The following is a 23,838-nucleotide window of genomic DNA, read 5'->3' on the forward strand; positions in this document are numbered from 1 at the left end:
CTATTGTGGTTAACATTTTATTAGATGGTTAGTAGTATAGTAAATATGGGGTCATTGCATATTGATTCATTTATTATAAATTAATACCCAAAGGACTGCATGTATTATAAATTAAAAAGAAAAACTTTTTGCATCACACAATGTACAAACCAGAATACAGCCATATTTTGAAGCAACGCTTACTGAAAAGGTGTTTGGTCATTGCAGCACTGTGATATTACTACCTGCAGGTTATTACTATAGCCTATAGGAGGCCACCACTGAGCTGTACATGACCAGATCATAGATACCCAACGTATAGGACCACCATGGAGAGGAAACAAGACATGGAAGAATGAAAAGCAAGTGGTTGAATAAAACTTTTATTATAACACTTTAAAAAGAATAGCCAAGAAAGCTTCTCATTTGTTTTGGCAAAATTCTCTAACATTTATATTTTTTATAATTCAAGAGTATTGCAATAGTTCCTTAACACATCAAACATTTTGTTCTTACTTGTTTTACACAGATGAGCGAGGAAAGCAGTATTCATTTAAGAAGTAGTGAAAATCATGCAGATTATTAACTACAGTACTTCTATGTAATGTATTTCACCCAAATAACACTTTAAAAAAGGCCGCACTCTACAGTTGAATCTACTAAGTCATCAATTGTGTATCTGACAAAAAAAACAGATGAAATGGAAAATAATATTCAAGTTCTTGAAATCTCAGCATCTACTCTGCATGTGTGTTTTTTTGTTGTTGGTTTACAGACTTGTACATAGGTTCATCAAAATATGTCTGTATTGCGATTTACCTTTTCCAATAAGATAGAGAACTAGCAAACCTGTCTGATTTCCATGCTTGGAATATTTACATTGATATTGACTATAGGTGAAGAAGACAAAGCGGTACATGTCCATAGCTTAAACATTAACTTTTTTTTATATTATATTAGCAGGAAGCTGAATGTCCATCACCCACAAATGATAATAACGGTTGAGCTGTTTAATGCCAGAATATGATATTGGCTGGAAAGGCACTTTTACTATAATACTTGATGGCTTTATAGCTTGTCAGGGACATCTAAGCCTGAGTGGGTAAGAAGTTCACCATCCCACAGGGCAAACGCAGGCACCACAGGACCTCGGAAGTCTGCAAGGAGAGTGTGGATAAGGGATCCTTTCTCAGAGTCCACCAGGCTCAGCTTTCCACTGTCATAGTCCAGCAGGAGACCCACTATGCTTGGATGGCCAATGTTGATGATGGGGATTGTTTTATTTACTATCATACCATGCCATTTTTTATGGCTGTAGGCAAAGACCCAAGAGCGGCTGCAGACTCCAATACATTCATCTCTAAACATGTCAACATCTGCCACACCTATGCGGAACTCACTGGATTTCTTCACGGTAACCTCCCAGTAATGGCGACCACCGACCATTGGATTGTCTCCGAGTACAACAGCCCATTCTCTGAAACGTTCAGGATTTTGGGGGATTTTCGAGGGGTCAATGCCTAGCATGCGATAAATTACCCCTGTGTCCTTCTTGAACAGGTCCAGACTGCTATGAGCCGTTTTCTCATCTAGTTTGAATGATATGTCTGTAATGAGGAAAATGAAAACTCCAAATTAGTATAATTGCACAAAGAAAAAAATATGAATCTGTTTCAATTAAGATAATATCATCAGATCTAGAAATATTTTTATTAATATTCGTTTTGGAGCTTATGGAAGTCTATTAACTGTTTAAAGAGTCATAAATGTAAAAATATAAGTTTGCTTACATAAAAGAACCACTACATACTTGTAAAAGTTTCAGCAACGTGTGGTTTGATATGCAATGTTATGTCTGCTCCCCACTCTGGGCCCCTCTACCCTTACTCTTAAAACTTTAATAAAAATTATTTATGATTACAAAAAAAAAAAAAAAGTTTCAGCAAAGTGTCAGACATGAAGATATTTGGGATAGTTTTGATAGTAAGGGGAAATTTTCTGTTACGCACAATAGACTTCCTGTCAGTAATCCTCTTAATGGACACAGAATACATGTTTTTACTAGCTGTTTTAAAAGGTTGTAAAAAGGGGGGGTGAAACTGGATCACAATGTTTCCAATGTCACCATACACACCTGTGTTCACACTTGCGATTAGGAGCAATGCGAAACATTTTTCAGAAGCGGCCCACTACACCTTTTTTACATTCAGCTGAAGTCAAACAAACTCATTAAAGTCAAAGGAGTTTCCTCCTTTGACCTCCATGAAGGAAAGCTCAAGTGGCTTAAGTACACACAATCGCTAGTAAACAACACTTTTAAATGATTTCATAAGGGTCTGTACAGATTTAAAAAGTGTTGTACAGTTGTAGAAGGTGCAGAGCATTAGAAGACAAAGGCTTGTGTGGTCTTTCTGTTCATTTATTCACTATATGACCAGGGCCGGATTAAAGGAATGGAGGCCCCTGGGCTAAGGGGTCCTCCATTCCCCCGTGAGGCCCCCAATGTGAGCCGCCGCCCAAGCACTTACCTGTCAGTGCAGTCCTTCTTCCGCGGAGCTTTCTTCCGCGGCGCTGTAAGCTCCTTACTGAGGAGATCTCGCGAGAGTTCACAAACTCTCGCGAGATCTCTTCAGTAAGCAGATTACTGAGCGTCGGGGACGGAAGACTGCACTGACAGTGCTCAGCAGCATTGATCGGGCTGGGGGCGCCCCTGCCCCCGGACCAATCAATAATGCTGCTGAGGACTTTGAAGGGCCCCCTGGATGTCCGAGGCCCCTGGGCTATAGCCCAGTTAGACCTTGGGTTAATCCGGCACCTGTATATGACTAAGAATATAAAAAATACTTTCCTTATCTAGTCACAATGTGCACTAATTTCATTCAGTTTCAGATGAATAAATCTCACCTAAAACATATACGTTCATGCCATTTCAATGCAATGCTACTAATGTATTTTTAAGGTATAGCAAGAATGTATTTATACATGTACAAACTTGGACCAGTATGCAGAACAAAAATGGTCATGCTCTTATCAGTTTATCAAAAAAACTACAAGCTTTATTACACTTAAACACAATCTAGATTTATATTGCTTATGATCTAATTATATTACTGTACTTCACTTTACTATTTTACCAATGTAATAAGTGTTTTTCTTTTCTACTGAACAGATGGGATTAGGGCATCAAAAAATCAATTCCTCATTATTAACATTAATTCAGTACCCTTAAAGTGTTATATACTTTTAGGGGCAAAGTATTTGATACACTGTCAGGGGCAAATCAGACATGAAATCCTGTTCCTGCGGACGCTGGCAGCTATAGTACATAGTGGAGGAAGAATACCTATGGCCCTCCAGCTGTTCTGGAAGGAACTACAACATCCATCATGTATGCTGGACTTAGTCCTACTCCAGCTGTAGAGCTGTATGTTGTCTTCATGTGATAGAGACATCACCGCGCCTGTGTTTGTACACGGACTTCCGGTGTCATTGCCCCCTCTTCCCTGTCTCACTCATTCTTACCCCTCCTGGAGATGACGGGGACGTAATTCCTTTGCAGGCCTGTTACCCGCAGACATCTCAGAGTACGACTACCCAAAAACATTGCCCTCATGGGCGACGCCATCTTGGACATGGGCGGACTTTGCCTTTCGGCGCCACGTGACGCCTTCTACATTTACCGTGGAAGTGACAAAAAAAAACCCCTTCGTACTGATACATGATAACCAATAGCTTGTGCTATAGTTAAGTAATAATGTGCGACCAATTATCTGTTACATATAATAGAAATGGAAGTAGTGTAGCTTCTGTTTGCTAACACTGGTGTTTTCTATCATCTGCTGGATGCGATGGGTGAGGCAAGGAAATGAGGGAGAGATAGGAAGCTGGTGTTGCAATGTTTCCAACTCTTGCATATGTTCCATACTGGCAGTTTTAGGACTTTAAAACAGCTCAAGTTAATGCACTCATTTCATAGGAAAAAAAACATGTAGGATACAGAGAGAACATGTTAATGATACAAATGTATGGGTATAAAAACACAAGATATGACACTGCCTGCAAATGGAGGAACTGACCCCTTTGTGGCTATTGCACGTTGCATTGTGATGGACCCACTGTGTCTTCTCCAGTGGCGATGGAGTCCTATGGACTCAACACACACACACACAAGTACACTTTTAATTTTTACACATAAGCTCTGAGACCAGAATGCATCCAACTATACATAAGTACACTATTTGCAACAATTTTAACATGTATGTTCATAACAGAATTTGTTCAACTGTAAATGAGGCCCATGGAGTTGGCTTTTCATCCCCCTTCTGTGACACAGATAAGTACATCCTATAAGCAGGGTACCAAAAATATTACTTATATATCTATTCTGTAGTTGGGCTTGTGGTATGAAATTTGCCCATATGGACCTTGGCACTACCTTAAATTGTTATGGTAACTGTCAGGCATAGGTGCAACTGCCAGGGTAGTAACTGAAACTATCTGGTGCCAGGGTCCCAGTACCTGTGACTTGTGCTGCTCTGGACCCTGCTCTCCTCCATGTGCAATCTTGACACTATCCAAGTGCTATCTTCTCTGAACACTGTAGCAGCAGAGAGCTTAGAGAGCTCCCTGTCATGTGATCGACAACTTTGGAGCACCCATGCTCTGCTAATAGTGTGCAATCGTGAGTTCTTGACACTGATACCCAATGGTGAGGTCCTGGCACGTTGCTACCATTAAGCTATCATGAGTTTCTGACACTGCTACCCATGTGCAATCATGAGTTCCTAATACTCTGTTACCTCCATGCAATCATGAGTTCTTAATATTCTACTACCCATGTGCAATCCAGAGTTCCTGACACTATGCTACCTGACTGGAATCCTGAGTTCCTAATATTCTGCTACCCATGTGCAATCCTCAGTTCCTGACATTCTGCCACCCGAGTGCAATCCTGAGTTCCATTCACTTTGCTATTCGAGTGCAATCCTGAGTTCCTGACACTCTGCTACCCTAGTGCAATCCTGAGTTCCAAACATTCTGCTACCCATGTGAGTTCTATACATTCTGCTATCAATGTAGGTTCCATACATTCTGCTACCTATGTGAACATAAGAGGAGGCACCATTGACTTATGAATTATAGGGATAATTATTATTTATTGATAAAGGGGCAAAATTAATTTACAGTTAACTTATGGAGCAAATTCTATTTTTCATTATATTATGGGAGCAATAATATTGTATTATATTATAGGGTGATATGAGTATATGTGGGGGCAATAATGAGACATACATGTGGAAATACATATTACCCCCATAATATAATAATGTAATGTAAAATAAATTGCCAGCATAAATTAAATTATAAAATTAATTTAATGAATTTCCCAACTTTCTTCCTATCCACCACATTCCTTTCAGCCTCTCACAACCCGTGTTAGCCTAGTCCTTGTATATTTTATCTTATAACTTATCCTTAAGCATATGTGTAAAATTGTGAAAAATATGGTGAAACAGATTTTTTTTTAAATAACTTAAAGTTTACTCATGTCATAATTAAAGGTTGTCAATATGTACCTGCCCTATAATAGGGACACATTTGAAATTAGAATAAAAGTGCCACATAAAATATAATAACAAGAATAAATAAACATGATATATTGTTCTAACTTACATAAAAATATAAATTGTCTCCAATAATTGATTAAAGTAGTAAATAATAAACCAAAAGACAAATAATCAAGGTTCTGCTATACCTATTTTTAATAAAAAAATGTTACTGCCATCCAATTTCTTAATAAGGAACAAATGGGAGTTTTGTTCCCATTGTGTTATCAGAGATGCTATTTTTTATTATTCCTGATTTAATCAGTGATCTTTGCTTGGCTGTCTTCATCATCTATATCCAATACAATATAATCTGTTTTTGTATTTTGTATTGGTTTTCAACTCCAATAAAAGTCACGTGCCCATGTTTTGCTCTATTCTATAATATATATATAATGTTAAGTGGTCAGGTAAAACATTTTGAATTTGGTGCCCTAAAAATTATAATTATCCAGTGATTACATAGATTTGTAGTCTGTATATTTTTCAATTATCCTTTAAGCAACATAAAGAATATATAATTCTGGAAAAAGTACACAATGTGTTTTCAAACAAGCCTTACTCTATTATTATAATAATTATTTTATGTCAAATGCTGTTAAGAACATTCATCTACACCAAGGGGTATATTTACTAAAACTTCTAATAAGGAAATGTGTAGGTTTTGCCTATAGCAACCAATTTAATTCTAAATATCATTTATATAGTGCATTCTAGAAAATGATAGCTAGAATCTGGTTGCTATGGGTAACACCTCCACTTTGCATTTTTAGAAGTTTTAGTAAACCTACCCTCAAGAGTTAGACACAAGAAGCCTTTAAGTCAGTGGAACCCAAACATTCTCAGCCTTGCTTACCATAGGTCCTGGCCACTGCACCGCTGTGAGATTGCCGCTGCACACAGTTTGGGAACCACTGCTTTAAGTGATTCACATGTGGTTTAGTATCTACTGATTCAAATGTGGTTTAGCTCCCCCAGTTTCCTCTTTTTCAACTGGTTGTCACAAATCCCAAACTGCTGGTTTTCCCATAGTAATTTGGGTTATACTCATTGTATTGCATGACTAATCAAACCTGGATTTACAAATGTTCCAAAAAACATTACAACAAACAGAATAATGTGTGGTCCTTTTGGGTGCTCAAGGTTGAAATATATATCTTTTGAAGTATATCTTGTTGCATACCACTGTCGTGAACCACTTGAACTGTGTGATTAAATGCTTTGCTAGAGAAAGTCAGAGAATTTCATGCAAAGGTAAATTCACAAACCCTAGCAGCAAACTAGCTGTTAGAGGTGATTGTAACAGAGCCTGACACATCACAAATATAAGGTGCAGTGTTTGCGAGCATGTTTTAACAGGGGTAGACTGATGGGGATTTTTTTAGATTGGTTTAATGCTTATAGTGGTTTTCTAATTGTTCTGGGTGTTTGCTATTAAAGAACCCAATGCATCAGCATTATAAGCACAGAGCACTGCTAGAATACAATTAAACCCCCCAGCTCTGGTCACACTCCCTCCCCTTCATTTACCCTCTATGCCAGAACTGAATAATGGGCCACATGACAATAGCTTTTATCGCTGTATGGTTCATCCTAATGCTGGACCTGTCTTGTTCTGCTGATGTCTGTTGTTTGGCTTAAAGCTGCATTCAGATTCTGTGACCTGGTTGACTTGAAAAACAAAATGGAAAACATATTGGGACATTTGATTTCCCTGAAGGTATGCTGCACAATGTGTAACTGGTTTATCAATGGAATTCAGACCATGAATGAAGCCATAAAAAAGATGAGGGTATTCTAGATCTATATATTATAGATATATTAATTTGCACTATATACAATACTGAAAACCATTGTTCTATACTATAATCATCTGGCATATAGTATCTTGGCAATCACAATAAATGGTGCTATTACACCTCACATTAGATAAAACTATACTAATAATACTTGCAAATATATATATGTAAGTGCCCTAATGGCATTACAAAACTTAAGATGATTGGGTTGTATTTACATTAGCTGCAAGATATTGTTCTCTTTCTTAACCAGAGTGAGAGATGTACACTTCCTGTGTTCTAGTCTGGTGTGCATAGGTACCCCACAATAACTCATGAACATAAAAGACTTTCATCATTGCTTTTTGAACATTCATCATCATCAACATTTATTTATATAGTGCCAACACATTCCGTAGCGCTTTACAATTGGGAACAAACAGTAATAAAACAATACTGGATAGTACATACATACAGAGAGGTAAGAGGGCCCTGCTCTCAAGTTTACAATCTATGGGACAATAGTGTGATACATACGGGTAAGTGCTACATCATATTGTATATTTGTCCAGCTAGAATGCAAAGGTTAAAAAGTAGTGGGTTGAATGTTCAGTCACATAACTATGTTGGTCAGAGGGTTGTTGTCTTGTGTTAGCTGTGTAGAGGGTGGTAATAGGGTAACCTAGGGAGATTAACATGGTGGTTGAGGAATATTATAAGCTTGTCTGAAGAGGTGGGTTTTCAGAGAACATTTAAAGGTTTGAAGACTAGAGGAAAGTCTTACTGTGTGAGGGAAGGAATTCCACAAAGTGGGTGCAGCCCGGAAAAAGTCCTGTAACCGGGAATGGGAGAATGTGATGAGAGTGTTGAAGATGAAGATGATGTGATGAAGAATTTTATATTGGACTCTTTGAAAACAAAGACAACCAATGTAGAGACTGACAGAGTGGCTCAGCAGAGGAAGAACGATTTGCAAGGAAAATCATTCTAGCTGCTGCATTCAAAATAGAGTGCAGAGGCTCAAGTTTGATTTTGGGAAGACCATTAAGGAGCGAATTGCAATAGTCAATGCAGGAGATGATGAGTGCATGAATTAATCATTTCTAGTACTTCTATGAGACACTTAATATGAAACGATGTCTAATAAGATTATTCATAAAAAAGAACATTTAAACAACCACCACAATAAAAAACGGAATGAAAGATCCTTTACTCAAAAGCTAGTAGACACTTATTTATTAAAATTATTACATTATTTAGGATAATTAGCATTTGGAACTCAGTCCAATGTATAATAGTAATTTAACTTTACATAGAAGACAGGTGTAACATTGTCTGTAATAATAAATATAATTAAAGGCATTGTTATCTTCAGATGATTTAAATTCATTGACTGGCACATTCCCTCCAGCAGCGTTTACTTTTGAGGGGCTGCAACTCTAGAAGGTAAGTCCTGTACCGTCAAGGACCTGAAGCTGATTGGTCAACACCTAGCAGGATCTGTCTCCATGTAATATGGTCATGTATAATATGAGGCCAGACAAATTCCTGGAATGAACTAAAACCAGGCTAATCACGGTCTTTGTCTTTAGCAGCCCCCATTGATTTACAGAAAAAGGTGCTCACCAATACTCGTTATAAAGGAAGAGTTTGACTGCACTTACGTTCCGTACAGCAGTCAGGAGCTTCCCGCACTACAAAGAGGCTCCCCTTTGAGTGAAAGGGCGTCATGGCAACCGAGCACCTGGGAAAGAAAGAGTAGGATGTTGGTGAGCAATACTCATTGTATTGCTTAATCTCACTTGTTTGTGAGTTGTTGTTTTTGTTGACACTGGATATGACGCTTTTCTGGTGTGCTGTTTACAATGGATAAAATTAAATCTATAAGACCAGATTTGTGTCATATTGCAGGGGATAAAAATATTAAAAATAAAATACTGGAAAAGCCCGAAAAATTCCCTCATATAATGTAAGTAATTTGATGAAATTTTTTTCCTTAATAAGAAAGTTGCACATATAGGAAAAAAGTCTTTTATCTGGGAAAAATACAGGCCCAGAGGGTAAATGTTCATGTTTTTTTCTGCTTGTAGGCAACATTTTGCCAGTTTTGATGGTATTTGCTGGGTGGCTCGTGTATCCCTTGCTGGACACTGACTAGGCACAGGACTGCACCCACTATTGCTTCCTTATCCAAAACAAAATTTTGTGCTACAGGATAAGATATGTAAATTAGCACTTCTGGAGTGTTCACATGTTAGTGTTTTTCCTTCTACAAATTGACTTGATTGTTATACATTCTTGGATGGGATAGGGATCGGTCATTAGCCTATGCTTCCAATGGGGCTCTTTTTCTACAAATCAGGTGCACTTTGGAAGATGCATTTACAGTCAAGTCCATAAATATTGGGACATTGACACAATTCTCATATTTTGGGCTCTATACACCACCAAAATGGATTTGAAATGAAACAAACAAGATGTGCTTTAACTGCAGACTTTCAGCTTTAATTTGAGGGAATTTACATCCAAATCAGGTTAACAGTGTAGGAATTACAATGGTTTCTATATGTGCCTCCCACTTGTTAAGGGACCAAAATTAATGGGACAATTGACTCAAAAGCTATTTTATGGACATATGTGGGCTATTCCCTCGTTATTTCATCATCAATTAAGCAGGTAAAAGGTCTGGAGTTGATTCTAGGTGTGACATTTGCATTTGGAATCTGTTGCTGTCGACTGTCAATATGAGATCCAAAGAGCTGTCACTATCAGTGAAGCAAGCCATCATTAGGCTGAAAAATCAAAACAAACCCATCAGAGAGATAGAAAAAACATTAGGTGTGGCCAAATCAACTGTTTCATAAAAAGAAATAACGCACCAGATAGCTCAGCAACACCAAAAGACCCGGAAGACCACGGAATACAACTGTGGTGGATGACAGAAGAATTTCTTCCCTGGTGAAGAAAGACCTCTTCACAATAGTTGGCCAAATCAAGAACACTCTCCAGGAGGTAGGTGTATATGTGTCAAAGTCAACAATCAAGAGAAGACTTCACAAGAGTGAATATAGAGGGTTCACCACAAGATGTAAACCATTGGTGAGCCACAAAAACTGGAAGGCCAGATTAGAGTTTGGCAAACAACATCTAAAAAAGCCATTACAGTTCTGGAACAACATCCTATGGACAGATGAGACAAAGATCAACTTGTACCAGAGTGATGGGAAGAGAAGAGTATGGAGAAGGAAAGGAACTGCTCATGATCCAAAACATACCACCTCATCAGTGAAGCATGGTGGTGGTAGTGTCATGGCGTGGGCATGTATGGCTGCCAATGGAACTGATTCCCTTGTATTTATTGATGATGTGACTGCTGACAAAAGCAGCAGGATGAATTCTGCAGAGTTTCGGGCAATATTATCTGCTCATATTCAGTCAAATGCTTCAGAACTCTTGGACGGCGCTTCACTATGCAGATGGACAATGACCCGAAGCATACTGCAAAAGCAATTAAAGAGTTTTTTAAGGCTAAAAAGTGGAATGTTATGCAATGGCCAAGTCAATCACCTGACCTGAATCCTATTGAGCATGCATTTCACTTGATGAAGACAAAACTGAAGGGAAAATGCCCCAAGAACAAGCAGGAACTGAAGACATTTGAAGTAGAGACCTGTCAGAGCATCACCAGGGATGAAACCCAGCGTCTGGTGATATCGATGCGTTCCAGACTTCAGGCTGTAATTGACTGCAAAGGATTTGCAACAAAGTATTAAAAAGTGAAAGTTTGATGTAGGATTGTTTAGTTTGTCCCATTACTTTTGGTCCCTTAAAAAGAGGGAGGCACCTATAGAAACCGTTGTAATTCCTACACTGTTCACCTGATTTGGATGTAAATTCCCTCAAATTAAAGCTGAAAGTCTGCAGTTAAAGCACATCTTGTTTGTTTCATTTCAAATCCATTGTGGTGGTGTATAGAGCCCAAAATATGAGACTTGTGTCGATGTCCCAATATTTATGGATTTGACTGTATAGGTACAATATACATATAGATGTTATAAAGATAAGCAAACTTTTAATGTTCATGCTTGACACAAAGTGTCAGGCATGAACACATCTTAAGTGTGCTTGCAGTCTTACAAAACCGCAATTACACCCTGTAAGCGTTGTACACAAGTATAAAAACAATCATGCATTATGAGCAGGAAAATAAATGTTAGGGCTAACAGCTACTTAAATAAACTTTTAGAACAAGACAGGATAGAGGTCTTTACTAATAGCAGGCGCTTTACCTGTAGAACTGGTTATGTTCAGAGGTACTCGGATGCCCCAGAACTTCACTCTAGAGTAGTAAAAGCTTATCAGTGGTAACCGTAGCGCAAGGTGGAGGGTAACCGGAATTAAGGAGGCAGGTACCGGAGACAGTCCAAAAGTCATGGGTCAGTAGCAAGCAGGATAACTAATGAACAGGCCAGAGGTCAGGACAGGTTGCAAATACGGATAATCCAATAGACAGGCAGATGTCAGGGGCAATCAGCTTTCAAGTAGGGTTGAAAAACAAGCGGTTACAACAGGAATCAGAACAAAATGCAGTGTCTCCACAGAACAGAGCTGGTCAGCAAATGTGCAGCGCACACAAGACGCTATATCCGGCAGGGAGGCTAAGCCCTCTCTGCCTTAAATAGTAGAACTGACCAATCAGAAGCCTATGCTCCAAAGTGTTGTAATTAGCCCCAGGAGGTATTTTAATTCATATACAACTAATGCGCACTCGCCTGGTTGCCTACAGTTTCCCTGGTGGTGGCTGTGACGGAGATAACGGAAGTGACTTCCTCGTTGTTGCCATGACAGCTAGCAGGGGACTGGAGCAAGCCAAGGCTTGTAGCAATAAATTTTATTTTTTACTAAATATATATATTTGCGAAACCAAATCACTGTGACTATGTCATATATAAATAAAAAATAAATGATAATATAATAGTTTTATTTCAAGTAACAAGGAACAAACATATAGCATAGAGTTACATTCCAAAGGTTATTAATAATTATATTAAAATAGAGAGCTTGGAGGTTATAATTTCCAATATTCACCTATTGTGCATTGTACACTTGTCAATTTGCCACCTATGGTGCTCACTACACATACTTTGTTTTTGGCCCAGAGCCCTCTGCTGTGACAACCCTGACTATATATGTTTAACATACAAGTATAGGGTCTTTCATCCAGAAACCTGTTATCATAAAATCAGGAAGATAAACAAATAAAAAATTGCTGCTGTTTGGTGACAATAACAAGAGAGGTCACTACAGCCGAACATGCTTAAATGCAATGGGCCTGATTCATTGAGTAAAGTAAGGCAAACAAATTAGTGAGTTTTCTCCTGGACAAAACCATTACAATACAAGGGGTGCATATTAGTTTATTATTTGTCACAGAAGTTAAATACTGGCTGTTTTTTCATGTATCACACAAATACTTTATAGTTTTATTTTTACACTGAAATTTAAAGTTAATCTAGGACATTCCCTTCCCCAACTATAAATCTGTCCCCATATTTTAAATTCAGCTCCCCCTCCAATGCAACATGCTTTTGCCAAGGTGCAAAGTTACTCATATTTTTTTGCTTTTCGGCACCTTCCCCTCGAGCCAGAATCATTTCGCTATATGATTTTCCGGATGGACGATGTTTTTTACATTGATAGATGTCTTCCCATGGGGTGTTCCATGTCTTGCACATACTTTGAGTGGTTAGGTTCATTCCTTCATTGGTGATTACAGGTGGGAACAGGTCATTCAGATATAGCTCACTACCTGAACTTCCTACTTATGGGCCAGAAAGATTCCAGCAAATATGCTGACACCCTTTCTGTGGAACAGACTTTATTTGCAACCATGCCCACGACAAACTGTAGGGCCCGCATACTGCTTGTCGTTTCTAGGCATTGAATATGAAGTTGATATATCAGCGGGTATGGCTTACCTCACAGGCACTCCCTGTCCGGCTATGTATGGCTTTTTGGTGGGCATTTCCTTTATGGCCAAATTAAAGATGGAGGCAGATATGACTAAAAGTTTTGTTATTACAAAAGCCCTGAAAGGATAGTCAAAAGAACAGCAAAACACAGAGAATATTAGGAGGCCAGTCGACTTCAGCATTTTACAATAGTTATTAGGTGCACAAAAGATAATCTCTAATTATGATTTTGAGGCATTGATATTTAATATTGAATTTATGCTGGCCTTCTTTAGAGCCTTTATAGTGAGCGAATTCGTAGCACAGTCTAAGCATGCAGCAAATGTTATTTGAAGACACGCATATTATGTGTCAAATTCAGAGGTCTAAAACTGACCAATTACGTAATGTGTGTTGGATCTTCATTACATCACTGAGCACGTTAGGTGGCCTTACGAAAAAGGTATGTAGCTGTTAGACCACAGGTGGATGTTGCCGAGTTAGTACACATGAACTCTTCTCCCCTGACTAAATATCATTTTGTAAGCGGTCCATTTAGTTTAGTGGCTAAGACCCAAAGAACTATGGCACCCATTCTTTTAGGATTAGAGCAGCTAATGCTGCAGCTTTAAAAGGCTCTTCCATTGAAACAATAAAGAATTTAAGAAGATGGAAGTCCAATAGCTACAAAAAATATATTAGTCCTCATAAAAGGTAATATATCCACCCACTGCCCTCAGTAACCCAAAGCTTCGCTTCTCACCAGTTTTAGTGAGGGTATGAAGGGATTTTTCCTCAGGCAAAGGCCTGATTAGCTATGTGCCTTTATGGGTTTTACCTTCATATGGTTTACCACAAATTCTGTTCCCATCCTTAGACCTGTTTTGAATGCAGGTACAACCACAAGAAAAAACAAATATGGATGGTTGGACACTCTTTTGTGTTCTGGGCATCCAGACACGATATAGCTAATAATTGGTCTTCATTTCCCCACTCTGTTGAAATTTATTGGTTGTTTAAGAGGAGTTTGTGCTTGTTGGGTTTTATGGACATGCTACTATTAAGTGGGGAAACGTGGTCATCCCGACATCCTGGTCATATGTTTTGGTGGGAACGACTTAATTAAAAGCAGATCCATTAGGTCGATCATTAAAATCAGGGAAGATTTTAGAGGGATTAAGAATAAATGGACAGCAGTAAAATTGTGCTGGTCAGATATTATACCTAGGAACTGCTGGAGGGGTAATGTTAGTGAACCGATTAGGGAGCAGATTCTAAAGAAACTGAACAGGTTTACTGGTAATTTAGAAAAAAAATCTCATGGGGGGTATTTAAACACCCCTTGATTACAGTGGATCAAGCACATTTATTCAGGCACAATGGGATACACCTTACAGATGAGAGTTGTGGCTCTTTATTGAGCAAATTTTTGGGATGTTGGGCAGTTTAGTTAGGTCACTTGGTGGCATACTGTGTGTCCGTTAAAGGAACACAGTGTTGGCAGTAAAGCTTTGTGGTCAGCCAGGGTTAATTGGCCACACGTTACTTCCCCCTTCAAAGTACTTTGGCTCGTGGTGCTTTGTATGGGGGGGCCCCTTGATCTGTTTGTGTGGACACGTCAATGTCCAGACACCAGGTTAAGCTCCGGCTATTCACTGTTAAGGGATTTTATCATTGATTTTAGTAGATTCCTGGCCAGTTGGCCATCCACTTGTTTTGGTGTAGTATTAGTCCGTCAGCCGTTTTCACTTATAACTAAACTGTGACCTTTTTTGACAAATTCCTAGTGTCTGTTAGGAACCCCTCCAGCCGGCACGACACAACCCGGAATCTACTCTGCCAGTCAGGTGTTCACTGGAGCCCCTGATGGTGGGGACAGACTGGGCTGCAGACTGACAGAGGGTCGTGAAGTGTGTACCGGCTGGGGAGAACCCAAGCAAGCGGAGTGGAATCCAAGCAGAGGTCAGGGGCTGGCAGCAGACAACAGTACCAGTATACAAGGGTCACGAGCAGACAGGGAGGTCGGTATTCAAGCCAGAGGTCAGGGTCACGGGATACACAAGCAAAGTCCAAATCCAAGCCGAAGGTCATACACGGGTAAACAACAGCAAGTCCAATAGACAGGAACAAGGCAGAGAGCAGGTACAGCAGACTGGATACAGAGACTATAACCGGCAATGAGGCAGCAGACCTCATTGCCTTAAATACAAATACAGACCAATCAGGAGTAGGATACACTGCTGCAGACTAATTGCCCATACAGAGCAGGGCCAATCAGGGCTTGTCCCTGAAATACACAGATGCAGGCTAATGCCTGTAAATCAGACCTCAGATTAATCAGCCCACAGGCTGCCTGTCATGCGCCCGCCTACCGCCGGGACGCAGCGCTATAGTAGAGGCGTCCGGCCGTTGCCATGGTGACGGCTGGGCAGGAATAGGAAATGATGTCCCGGTCGTCAAGGTGACGGCCGGGACGCCAGGGGGAGCCGCGGCGGCTGTGAGTACCGCCGCGGCTCCTGACAGTACCCCCCCCTTGAGGAGGAACCCCGACAGCCAGGTTTTTTTTTAAATTTCCTGAAGAACTCTTTCAGCTGTTTAGGAGCATGGAGTTGTCTCCGTGGAATCCAAGACCGTTCTTCTAACCCACGATTCCTCCACTGCACTATGAAGTGCACCTGACCTTGCACTTTTTTGGAATCCAAGATCTTTTGAACAACGTATCTTGGTGATCTGTTTGAATTTCTCTCAGGCAAATTTGAAGACTGGATTTGACTAGGATATAATACCGGCTTCAATAGAGAACAGTGAAATGTGTTGGGATTTCTCAACGAGCCCAGAATTCTTAACCTAAATGCGACAGGATTCACCTGCTTGATGATAAGGAACGGACCGATGAACTTAGGGCCCAACTTTTTACAAGGCTGTCTGAGCTTAATGTTTTTTGTAGACAGCCACACTCTCTGGCCCACCTTGAAGGAGCAGATGGTACGGTGACGATCCGAATTTTTTTTTTGCGACAAATGAAGCTTGTTTCAGAGATGCCTGTACTTTCCTCCAGATAACTCTGAGATCTCTTGCAGTGGGTGCACACATATTCACCCATGGAGACTTGTGTGATTCTGCCACTTACGCAGGACTTTGTCTGGAGAGGCGGGATTCATCATTATTATCGTAGTTTTGTAAGGCGCCACAGTGCTCCGCAGCGCTGCATGGTAGGGAAAACAGGACATACATTAAACAAAGACATAGATAAAACAGGGAAATACAAGGCAGACAAAATAAATGCAGACATGAAAACAAAGACCCTGCTCATTAGAGGGCTTACATTCTAAGAGGAGAAGTGCACAGCTGAAGCAAGAGGAGTGTGGCATAGAATGGAGATTGGGACAGCTGTGAGGGTGTATTAGTGTGAATAATATCATCAGGGATTTTTTTCAAGAACATCTAAAGATTTGAAGGCTGTGGGAAAGCCTGATTGGGCGTGGTAGGGAATTTCATAAGTGGGGAGCAGCACGGGAGGAGTCTTGTAGGTGCGAGTGAGAGGTGGTTACCAGAGACGAGACAAGGTGCAGGTCAGACGTAGACCTAAGAGAGTGGGACGGAGAGTATTTTGATATGAGATTTGAGATGTATGAAGGAGTGGTGTTGTTGAGGGCTTTGTAGGTAAGTTTGAATAATTTGAATTGGATTCTGGAGGACAGGGGAGCCAGTTTAGGGATTTTCAATGTGGTGCAGCAGATGTGGAGCGGAGAGAGAGGAAGATCAGTCTTGCAGCAGCATTTAGGATGGATTGAAATGTCGATAATTGGCTGTTGGGAATGCCAGATAGCAAGAGGTTGCAGTAATCAAGACGGGATGGGGCGGGTATTGAAATGGGAACGTTCTAACGTAGGTTGAATACTGTAAGAGTGTGTTTGTGCAATTGCTATTAGATGCAGACTGGGAAAACAAAGCATATCCGCCATATTAGTAGAGGGTGACAAGGGGCAGATATAAATAGGCGGTTTCCTGCACTAGTGAACTGATTGTGATTGGCTGTTTGCAATCGCACCACAGATGCTGATTGGTGCTTTCCCAGTCTCATGGGCATATATTATATTTTTTTTAAGTTTTATTGATGTCTGATAGCAAATGTGTTTGTTGCACATAAAGCAAATGGATAAAAACACGGGCACAAGTGTCTGCGAAGTGTGCCTGGCACAAACCGGGTGCATATGCTTCTGGTTGTCAGGCCGTAGGCCTCTTGAGGATAACAAGAGCAGGACACTAACCGGTATTAGCGCTACTGAACTAACAGGCGTCTAACGTACCCCTGGTATTCGCCAGGGACCCCCGCAAGGAGGTTTGGACTTCGCTGCACAGGGTACGCAGGTCACAGTCCTACTAGCCAGTTGCCGATGTAGTGTAGAAGGGTCAGACGGTCCGGATCAAGCCAAATCGGGAATGCAAGGTACCAGGGAGAATCCAGAGGAATGGTCAACAAGCCGAGGTTGCGGAGCAATATGGGTCACACAGAACGAAGGATGGTCGACAAGCCGGGTCACAACGAGGAAGCAGGAACACTGGGAGCACACTCAGGAAACTGGAGAAAGGAAAACCAGGAACACAAGGTATGGAACCTGTTACTCTGGCACCCTAATGGAGCCAGAGTCAGGTTTAAATAGAGAAGAGCAGCAGCTGATTGGAGGGCTCAGGAGGGCGGCGCGCCGTGGTAAAGTAGCGTCCCATTACAGGAGCAGGGCGCATGTGCCCAACAGGCAGCCACAGGAAGCCGCAGCGGGTCTGTTGCTAAGCAACAGAGCGCTCGGCAGAAGTCGGGCGTCCGTCCCTGTCTGACAGAGGATCAGCGGGGACGGCGCCTGCCACTGGTACAGACCTGCATGAATCTTTAGATGCCTATGCATATGCCAGCATATGGGCGTAAATATGCTGATTTTATGTGCAGCTTTTTTTTTTAAATATAAATTATGTCAAATTAAATTAAAGTATTTGTTTCAATCAGACCCATTGCTAGAGGTAAAATCAAGTGCCTAGCCATGCAGTCTCCATTTGTGATGGGTCGTTCTGAATAGCTCAGTTTCTTCAAGCATGGTACTGTGATAGGATACCATCTTTGCAATTAGACGATTCATGAAATTTCATCCCTGCTGGATATTCCACAGTTGTAAGTGATATTATTAGAAAGTGGAAGCATTTAGGAACAGCAACTCAGCCACGAAGAGGAAGACCACATAAAAAAAAGTGGGGTAAACGACTGCTAAGGCGCATGGTGCGTAAAAGTCGTTAACGCTCTGCTGATCCCATAACTGAAGAGTTCCGACCTTCCACTGGCATTAATGTAAGCACATAATCTGTGCGGCTGGAGCTTAATGGAATGGGTTTCCATGGCCGAGCAGCTGCATGCAAGCCTCATATCACCAACGCCAATACCAAGCGTCATATGGAGTGGTGGAAAGCACACAAACACTGGTCTGTGGAGCAGTGGAAACATGTTCTGTGGAGTGACAAATCACACTCTGGCAGTCAGACGGGCGAGTCTGGGTTTGGCGGTTGCTGGGAGAACTTTACCTGCTTGACTGCATTATGCAAACTGTGAAGTTTGGTGGAGGAGTTATAATGGTATGGGGCTGTTTTTCAGGGTTTGGGCTAGGCCCCTTATCTCAAGTGAAGGGCAATCTTAATGCTTCAGCATACCAAGTCATTTTGGACAATCATCATCAGCTATTTATATAGCACTACTAATTGCGCAGCGCTGTACAGAGAACGCACTCACATCAGTCCCTGCCCCATTGGAGCACCCGGAGGAAACCCAGACAAACACAGGGACAATGCTATGCTTCCAACTTTGTGGCAAAGGTTTGGGGAAGGCTGGAAATGGAAAATAGAATCATATATCTCCCTAAGGGATTTATAGCTCATATTGATATATGGTATGTAACTATGCAGAAACATATCCTCTGTTCATTGAAAGTAATATTATATTTCTATCATGTTCTAAATGACAATAATCTATGTTTAAGAATAACTAAAATGTGTTTGGAACAAAAGAGACACCCAGGATTGTAAACTCATTCAGCCTTCCCATCACACATCTTTCAGTGGGGTCACCAGGAGGGGGGAAGAAACAGGTACAATTGTGTTTAAAAATCATTGTCAGATTTCTGGGAACCTGTTTACTACTGAGCAACAGTTCTCTTTCTGAGTGTGTTTGTTATGTTTTCTTGTTTTATGTCCATTTATTTTTTTAAGAACTATGTTACAATTTTATACTGTGTGACATTTCTGGCACATTATATTCCATTTAAAAAAGTTCTGTCTTTGTGTTCTTAAATTATTCATATGCTAGATAAGGTTGGTTAATTACAAACTCTACATAACTAGATAGAGGGAATTGTTTGGTTTACAATACCTCCAACTAAATTAAGTTGTGATTGTTGCGTGTAGTAAGATAAGCCAGGTAGTAACCAACACTTTCCGTAAGTGACAAATCTTGGTGGTGGCAGAGGGAAGTAAAATAATGAGTGTGGGATAGCATTTGGGGGATTTTAGTCATTTTTTCGAAGATCCCTTTTACACCTGCACATCATGAAGGCTCAGGCGAGTGCTGTATGCGATGGGGTATTGATGTAAAATAATGTATCTAAGGGATACTAATAATGTAATTTAGTGTGATTTTTAAGGGTATATAGTGGAGCTATTAATGTAATGTGAGGGCTGGTGTGGGCTATTAACATATTGTGACAGCTAGTGGGTGCAATTAATGTAATGTAAGGACTATTAATGTAATATATCAGCAGGAGGGAACTTTTCATTTAATATGGTTTCTCTCTTTATAACATGTGGGAGGCTATTAATATAATGTGGGGTAGATGAAATTTAGACTGTAAGCACTAATGGGGCAGGGATTGATGTGAGTTCTCTGTACAGCGCTGCCGAATTAGTGGAGCTATATAAATAGCTGCTGCTGCTGATGAACATGATGGGCTATTAAACATATTATAGGGGTTGATAATAGTATGTGCTGTTTCTGTATTAAATGTGAGGCTAATAACTTAATGTTGAGGTGGGAGGGAAGCTCATTGTTCGTTGCTCATCATTTGAGGAGGTGAGTTGTACCTTTCCCTCAATATTCCAGGGTCCAGCTGAACAGCAACAGAGCTTAAGACACCATTAGTAGCAGATAGTGAAAGCTACAATTACAGACAGGAGGGAGCAGTTACTGGATTTCTCTCATGCAATTCCACTTCAGCCTGTTCTTCTCTCCCAATCCGTGCTGCAGTATAAGGCAGAGGAGTGGTCAGTGTTGGTGGCATCATCAGTGGGAGTCACCTGCACAAAGATTCTTCTCATATGGAGCAGCAGAGGCGAGAGCTGCTAGTGTAGGCACTCATCTGAATCACAATTCGATCAAAATGTGCACTAAGAATCTCATGTTTATTTAAGATTATGTATAGCAATATTGCTATCTAAAGTGTGGTACACACCTATGCAATCTTACTTCAGATGCAATTTCTGTAATGATTTCACTAATGATTGAAAGTCCTGATGAGCATGCCGATTCATGTGTACATACCTACACAATTTACTTTAAGATCTGTGATCTTTATCTCTCATAACCATCTGCTGAAAAGATTGTGACTTTGTACACACTCTACAGATATCTGCCTACGCTGCTAATCGTACACACTTCACCATTTGCCCAACATCATTACATCGTTGATTGTGATTTTTAGGAAGCTTAGAAAACCAAATCAACAGATGCAATGCTTTTTGGTACAATAAAACATGATTAAGGGAGTGTACACACTTTTGTTATATCTGAAGAAATGTTTGTGAATTGTGTGATCTGCACGAAAATTGCATAGGTGTGTACCCAGCTTTAGACAAGAATGTTTCTTATTGAGAATAGTATATCTTTAGTGTCTAAAGTGTGCTACTGCATTGATATCCTGTATTATGTAAATTTAGTCACAAATGTAATGCACCTTTTCATACATTTAACAAGTTTGAGTGTGCAGACTAATCCCCCTCTTCTTTTCTTCAGAGATGAACAATATATGTTAATTTTGTGATTCATCAATGAAAATGAAAACCATTTTGTTAGGCAATACAGACTATGCAATACATCATAATTTAGTTATGCTATTATTGTGTATATATATTTTAAGTTACAACTTTTGTTTTTTTGCAATTGATAACCTATTTAAATTGTGATAGTTTTTGTGTCATACCTTGTATCCTAGTGAATCTGAAATAGTGCTATACGGCTGATATGTGCCAAGTTTGTACAATAGATTTTAATTGCATCTATTTGGTGGGTGCTGCCAATTTATTACATTGAATCCCATAGTACTGCAGAATATATAGCCATGACGCAATGTTACCTATTTTCCTCTGTTGAAATCTTTAATTAAATTTTGACAGATCAAAGTAACCTATTTATGTTTAACGTAACAAAAGAACTAAGCTGAGTGCTTAAAACAAAACATCTCAATATATCATAAAAAGATGTTTCCTATTTGATTTAGTGAGAAATCCCCTAGTGGCTTTGTAACACATCATCTCCTAGTGCCTTTGTCACAAAACATGTCTGTGTCATCCTTCAGGGGACAGAGACTACAGGGGTTCAAGCTATAGTTGACAGGAGACCTGAAATACTTTGATCACAAAGGCCATCCTGCACACATTGGATATTTTGTGGATGGAAGAGCCAGAGAGTACTTGGCTGCCAGTGCATAATCTTGCCTGACTGACACTTAGGGGGGGAATATATGGAAGTGCAGTTTTTAAACCTATGGTGTTCACGGTGGTAGTCACTAACGCGACTACCACTACACCGACAAGGACTTACCTTACTTCAGAAGCCAGAAGCTGCCAATCATGAAAAGATGGTAGCAGCGAACCTTTGCAATCGCTACTTCCCAGAATCGCGATTAATGTACAAGCTGGCACACAACAAGTCATGTGACTTTGTGGGACTGTACTATTATTAGGGGTGTTAAATGACTCATGCAGGGAGCCACGGAATATAACATATTTTACAGCAACCCTTCTACTTTACACATTCCGCGCAACAATGCCTACTCCTGCCGCCAGTAAAGACCTACAGTGCATAGAGTTAAAAGCCTAACAGAATATGTAGAAAAAATAAAGATGATATCCAATTGACCCTCACCAAATGTTTCAATTTAATCTTCTCCAGGCCTTTGGACATACCAATAGGTTTTGGCAAGCCCACAGGAAATTAAGTCCCTGGGTTACTTCCATGAGACATTATATGCTCTCTCCTAGACTTCCCACTTAATGAAGACATAATGAAGAAGACCAGGAATATGGGAACAATAAGATTATAGTGTCACACACCAGGCTCTCGGGTCCTGTCACTTACCTCTCCGCTGTCTTTCCAAGCTCTCCCTGCGGTCCTCAGGCTCTGCTGGTTTCAGATCTCTCTGCAAGATGCTGCCCAGTCTGTCTACACTCCAGAGATCCCTCCAGAATCAGTGTATGGGCGCTGCCATCTTAGATTCGATCGCATGATTCCTCCCAGCCAATCAGGAGATAGCAGCCTTCAAGTTTCCCTCCAAAACCAGTTCCTGGCAGTTGCCATCTTGGACATGGTCACCTGATCCTACTCAGCAACTCCGAGTGCTGCTTCTGCCCAGCTGACCGCAGTCTCCAATAAGGAACCATCAACTACTATAAATGGACTTCCTGGAGCCCTTACCTGTTGCCAGTGCAACGTTGTTATTTCAAACGCCAACCTGGTTCCCAGCAGTCTGCAATACCTTCTGTTGCTCCAGTTCAGACAATGCAGTCTGCATCCTGGCTCCAGTCTGGTTCCAGCACTCCAGCTCCATTCCCGTTCCTTCATCCAACATTCTTGTTCTGTTCCGATTCCATCATCCATAATTCAAGTTCCATCATCCAGCATTCTGGCTCCAGCATTCCGGTTCCAGTATTTCGGTTACATTCCGGGTTCAGCAATTCAGTTCTTGTCTGGTCTACGCTGCTAGTTTATCACCACCTGTTCCGGTCCTTTCACATACATGCAAAGGAACATTATCAGGCCACCCAGCTTTGTGTACGTAGTCATCAGCCTAACTCCAGAGACACAATCCTGTCTGGGTACAGAAGCGTAACATATGGACTCTGAAATTAAACTTTGTTAAGGGTCACTTTGAAAGAAAAGATGGCCTTAAAGCCACAGATAGGGACACTACAGAATATGAAATTAATTACAGATGGGGTTTCCCATTTGTCCTGATCAGCTAAAAGGACGGGAAATCAGCAGCCCTGAAAGGCCCAGAAAGTGTAGAAACATTCTTTGAAAACAAATGGAGCTTCAGCTATGAAGCTTCAATTAGGGCCCAACATGCTGCATGAGGAAAGCCTGGGTCTGTATCGAGAGGAAATGCAACAACTCAACGGCATAGGTGATAAAAAAAACAGCTAGGACATAGAGGCCTTTGACTTATTGACATCGTTCTGGGACATCATTATTCCCAGATACTACTTTTACATTCT

General features: G+C 40.5%; 1 protein-coding gene across 3 annotated transcripts in view; it reads right to left on the minus strand.

The window, feature by feature from the left end:
- Positions 1-346: 346 nt before the first annotated feature.
- Positions 347-23,838, minus strand: part of SPRYD4 (SPRY domain containing 4) — a 60,171-nt gene continuing 36,679 nt past the window's right edge. The window contains exons 1-2 of one of the 3 annotated variants that reach the window (XM_075199523.1): positions 3,502-3,658; positions 347-1,586 (exon numbers count right to left, since the gene is read on the minus strand). In XM_075199523.1, the coding sequence (XP_075055624.1) occupies positions 1,048-1,586; positions 3,502-3,613 (651 nt within the window). In that variant the 5' untranslated portion in view covers positions 3,614-3,658 and the 3' untranslated portion in view covers positions 347-1,047. Of the gene's footprint in view, positions 1,587-3,322; positions 3,474-3,501; positions 3,659-23,838 lie in introns of those variants that run through there. The other 2 variants (XM_075199524.1, XM_075199525.1) reach the window with 2 other exon arrangements.

This window comes from Mixophyes fleayi, chromosome 2 (assembly GCF_038048845.1).
Source record: "Mixophyes fleayi isolate aMixFle1 chromosome 2, aMixFle1.hap1, whole genome shotgun sequence".
NCBI lineage: Eukaryota > Metazoa > Chordata > Amphibia > Anura > Limnodynastidae > Mixophyes > Mixophyes fleayi.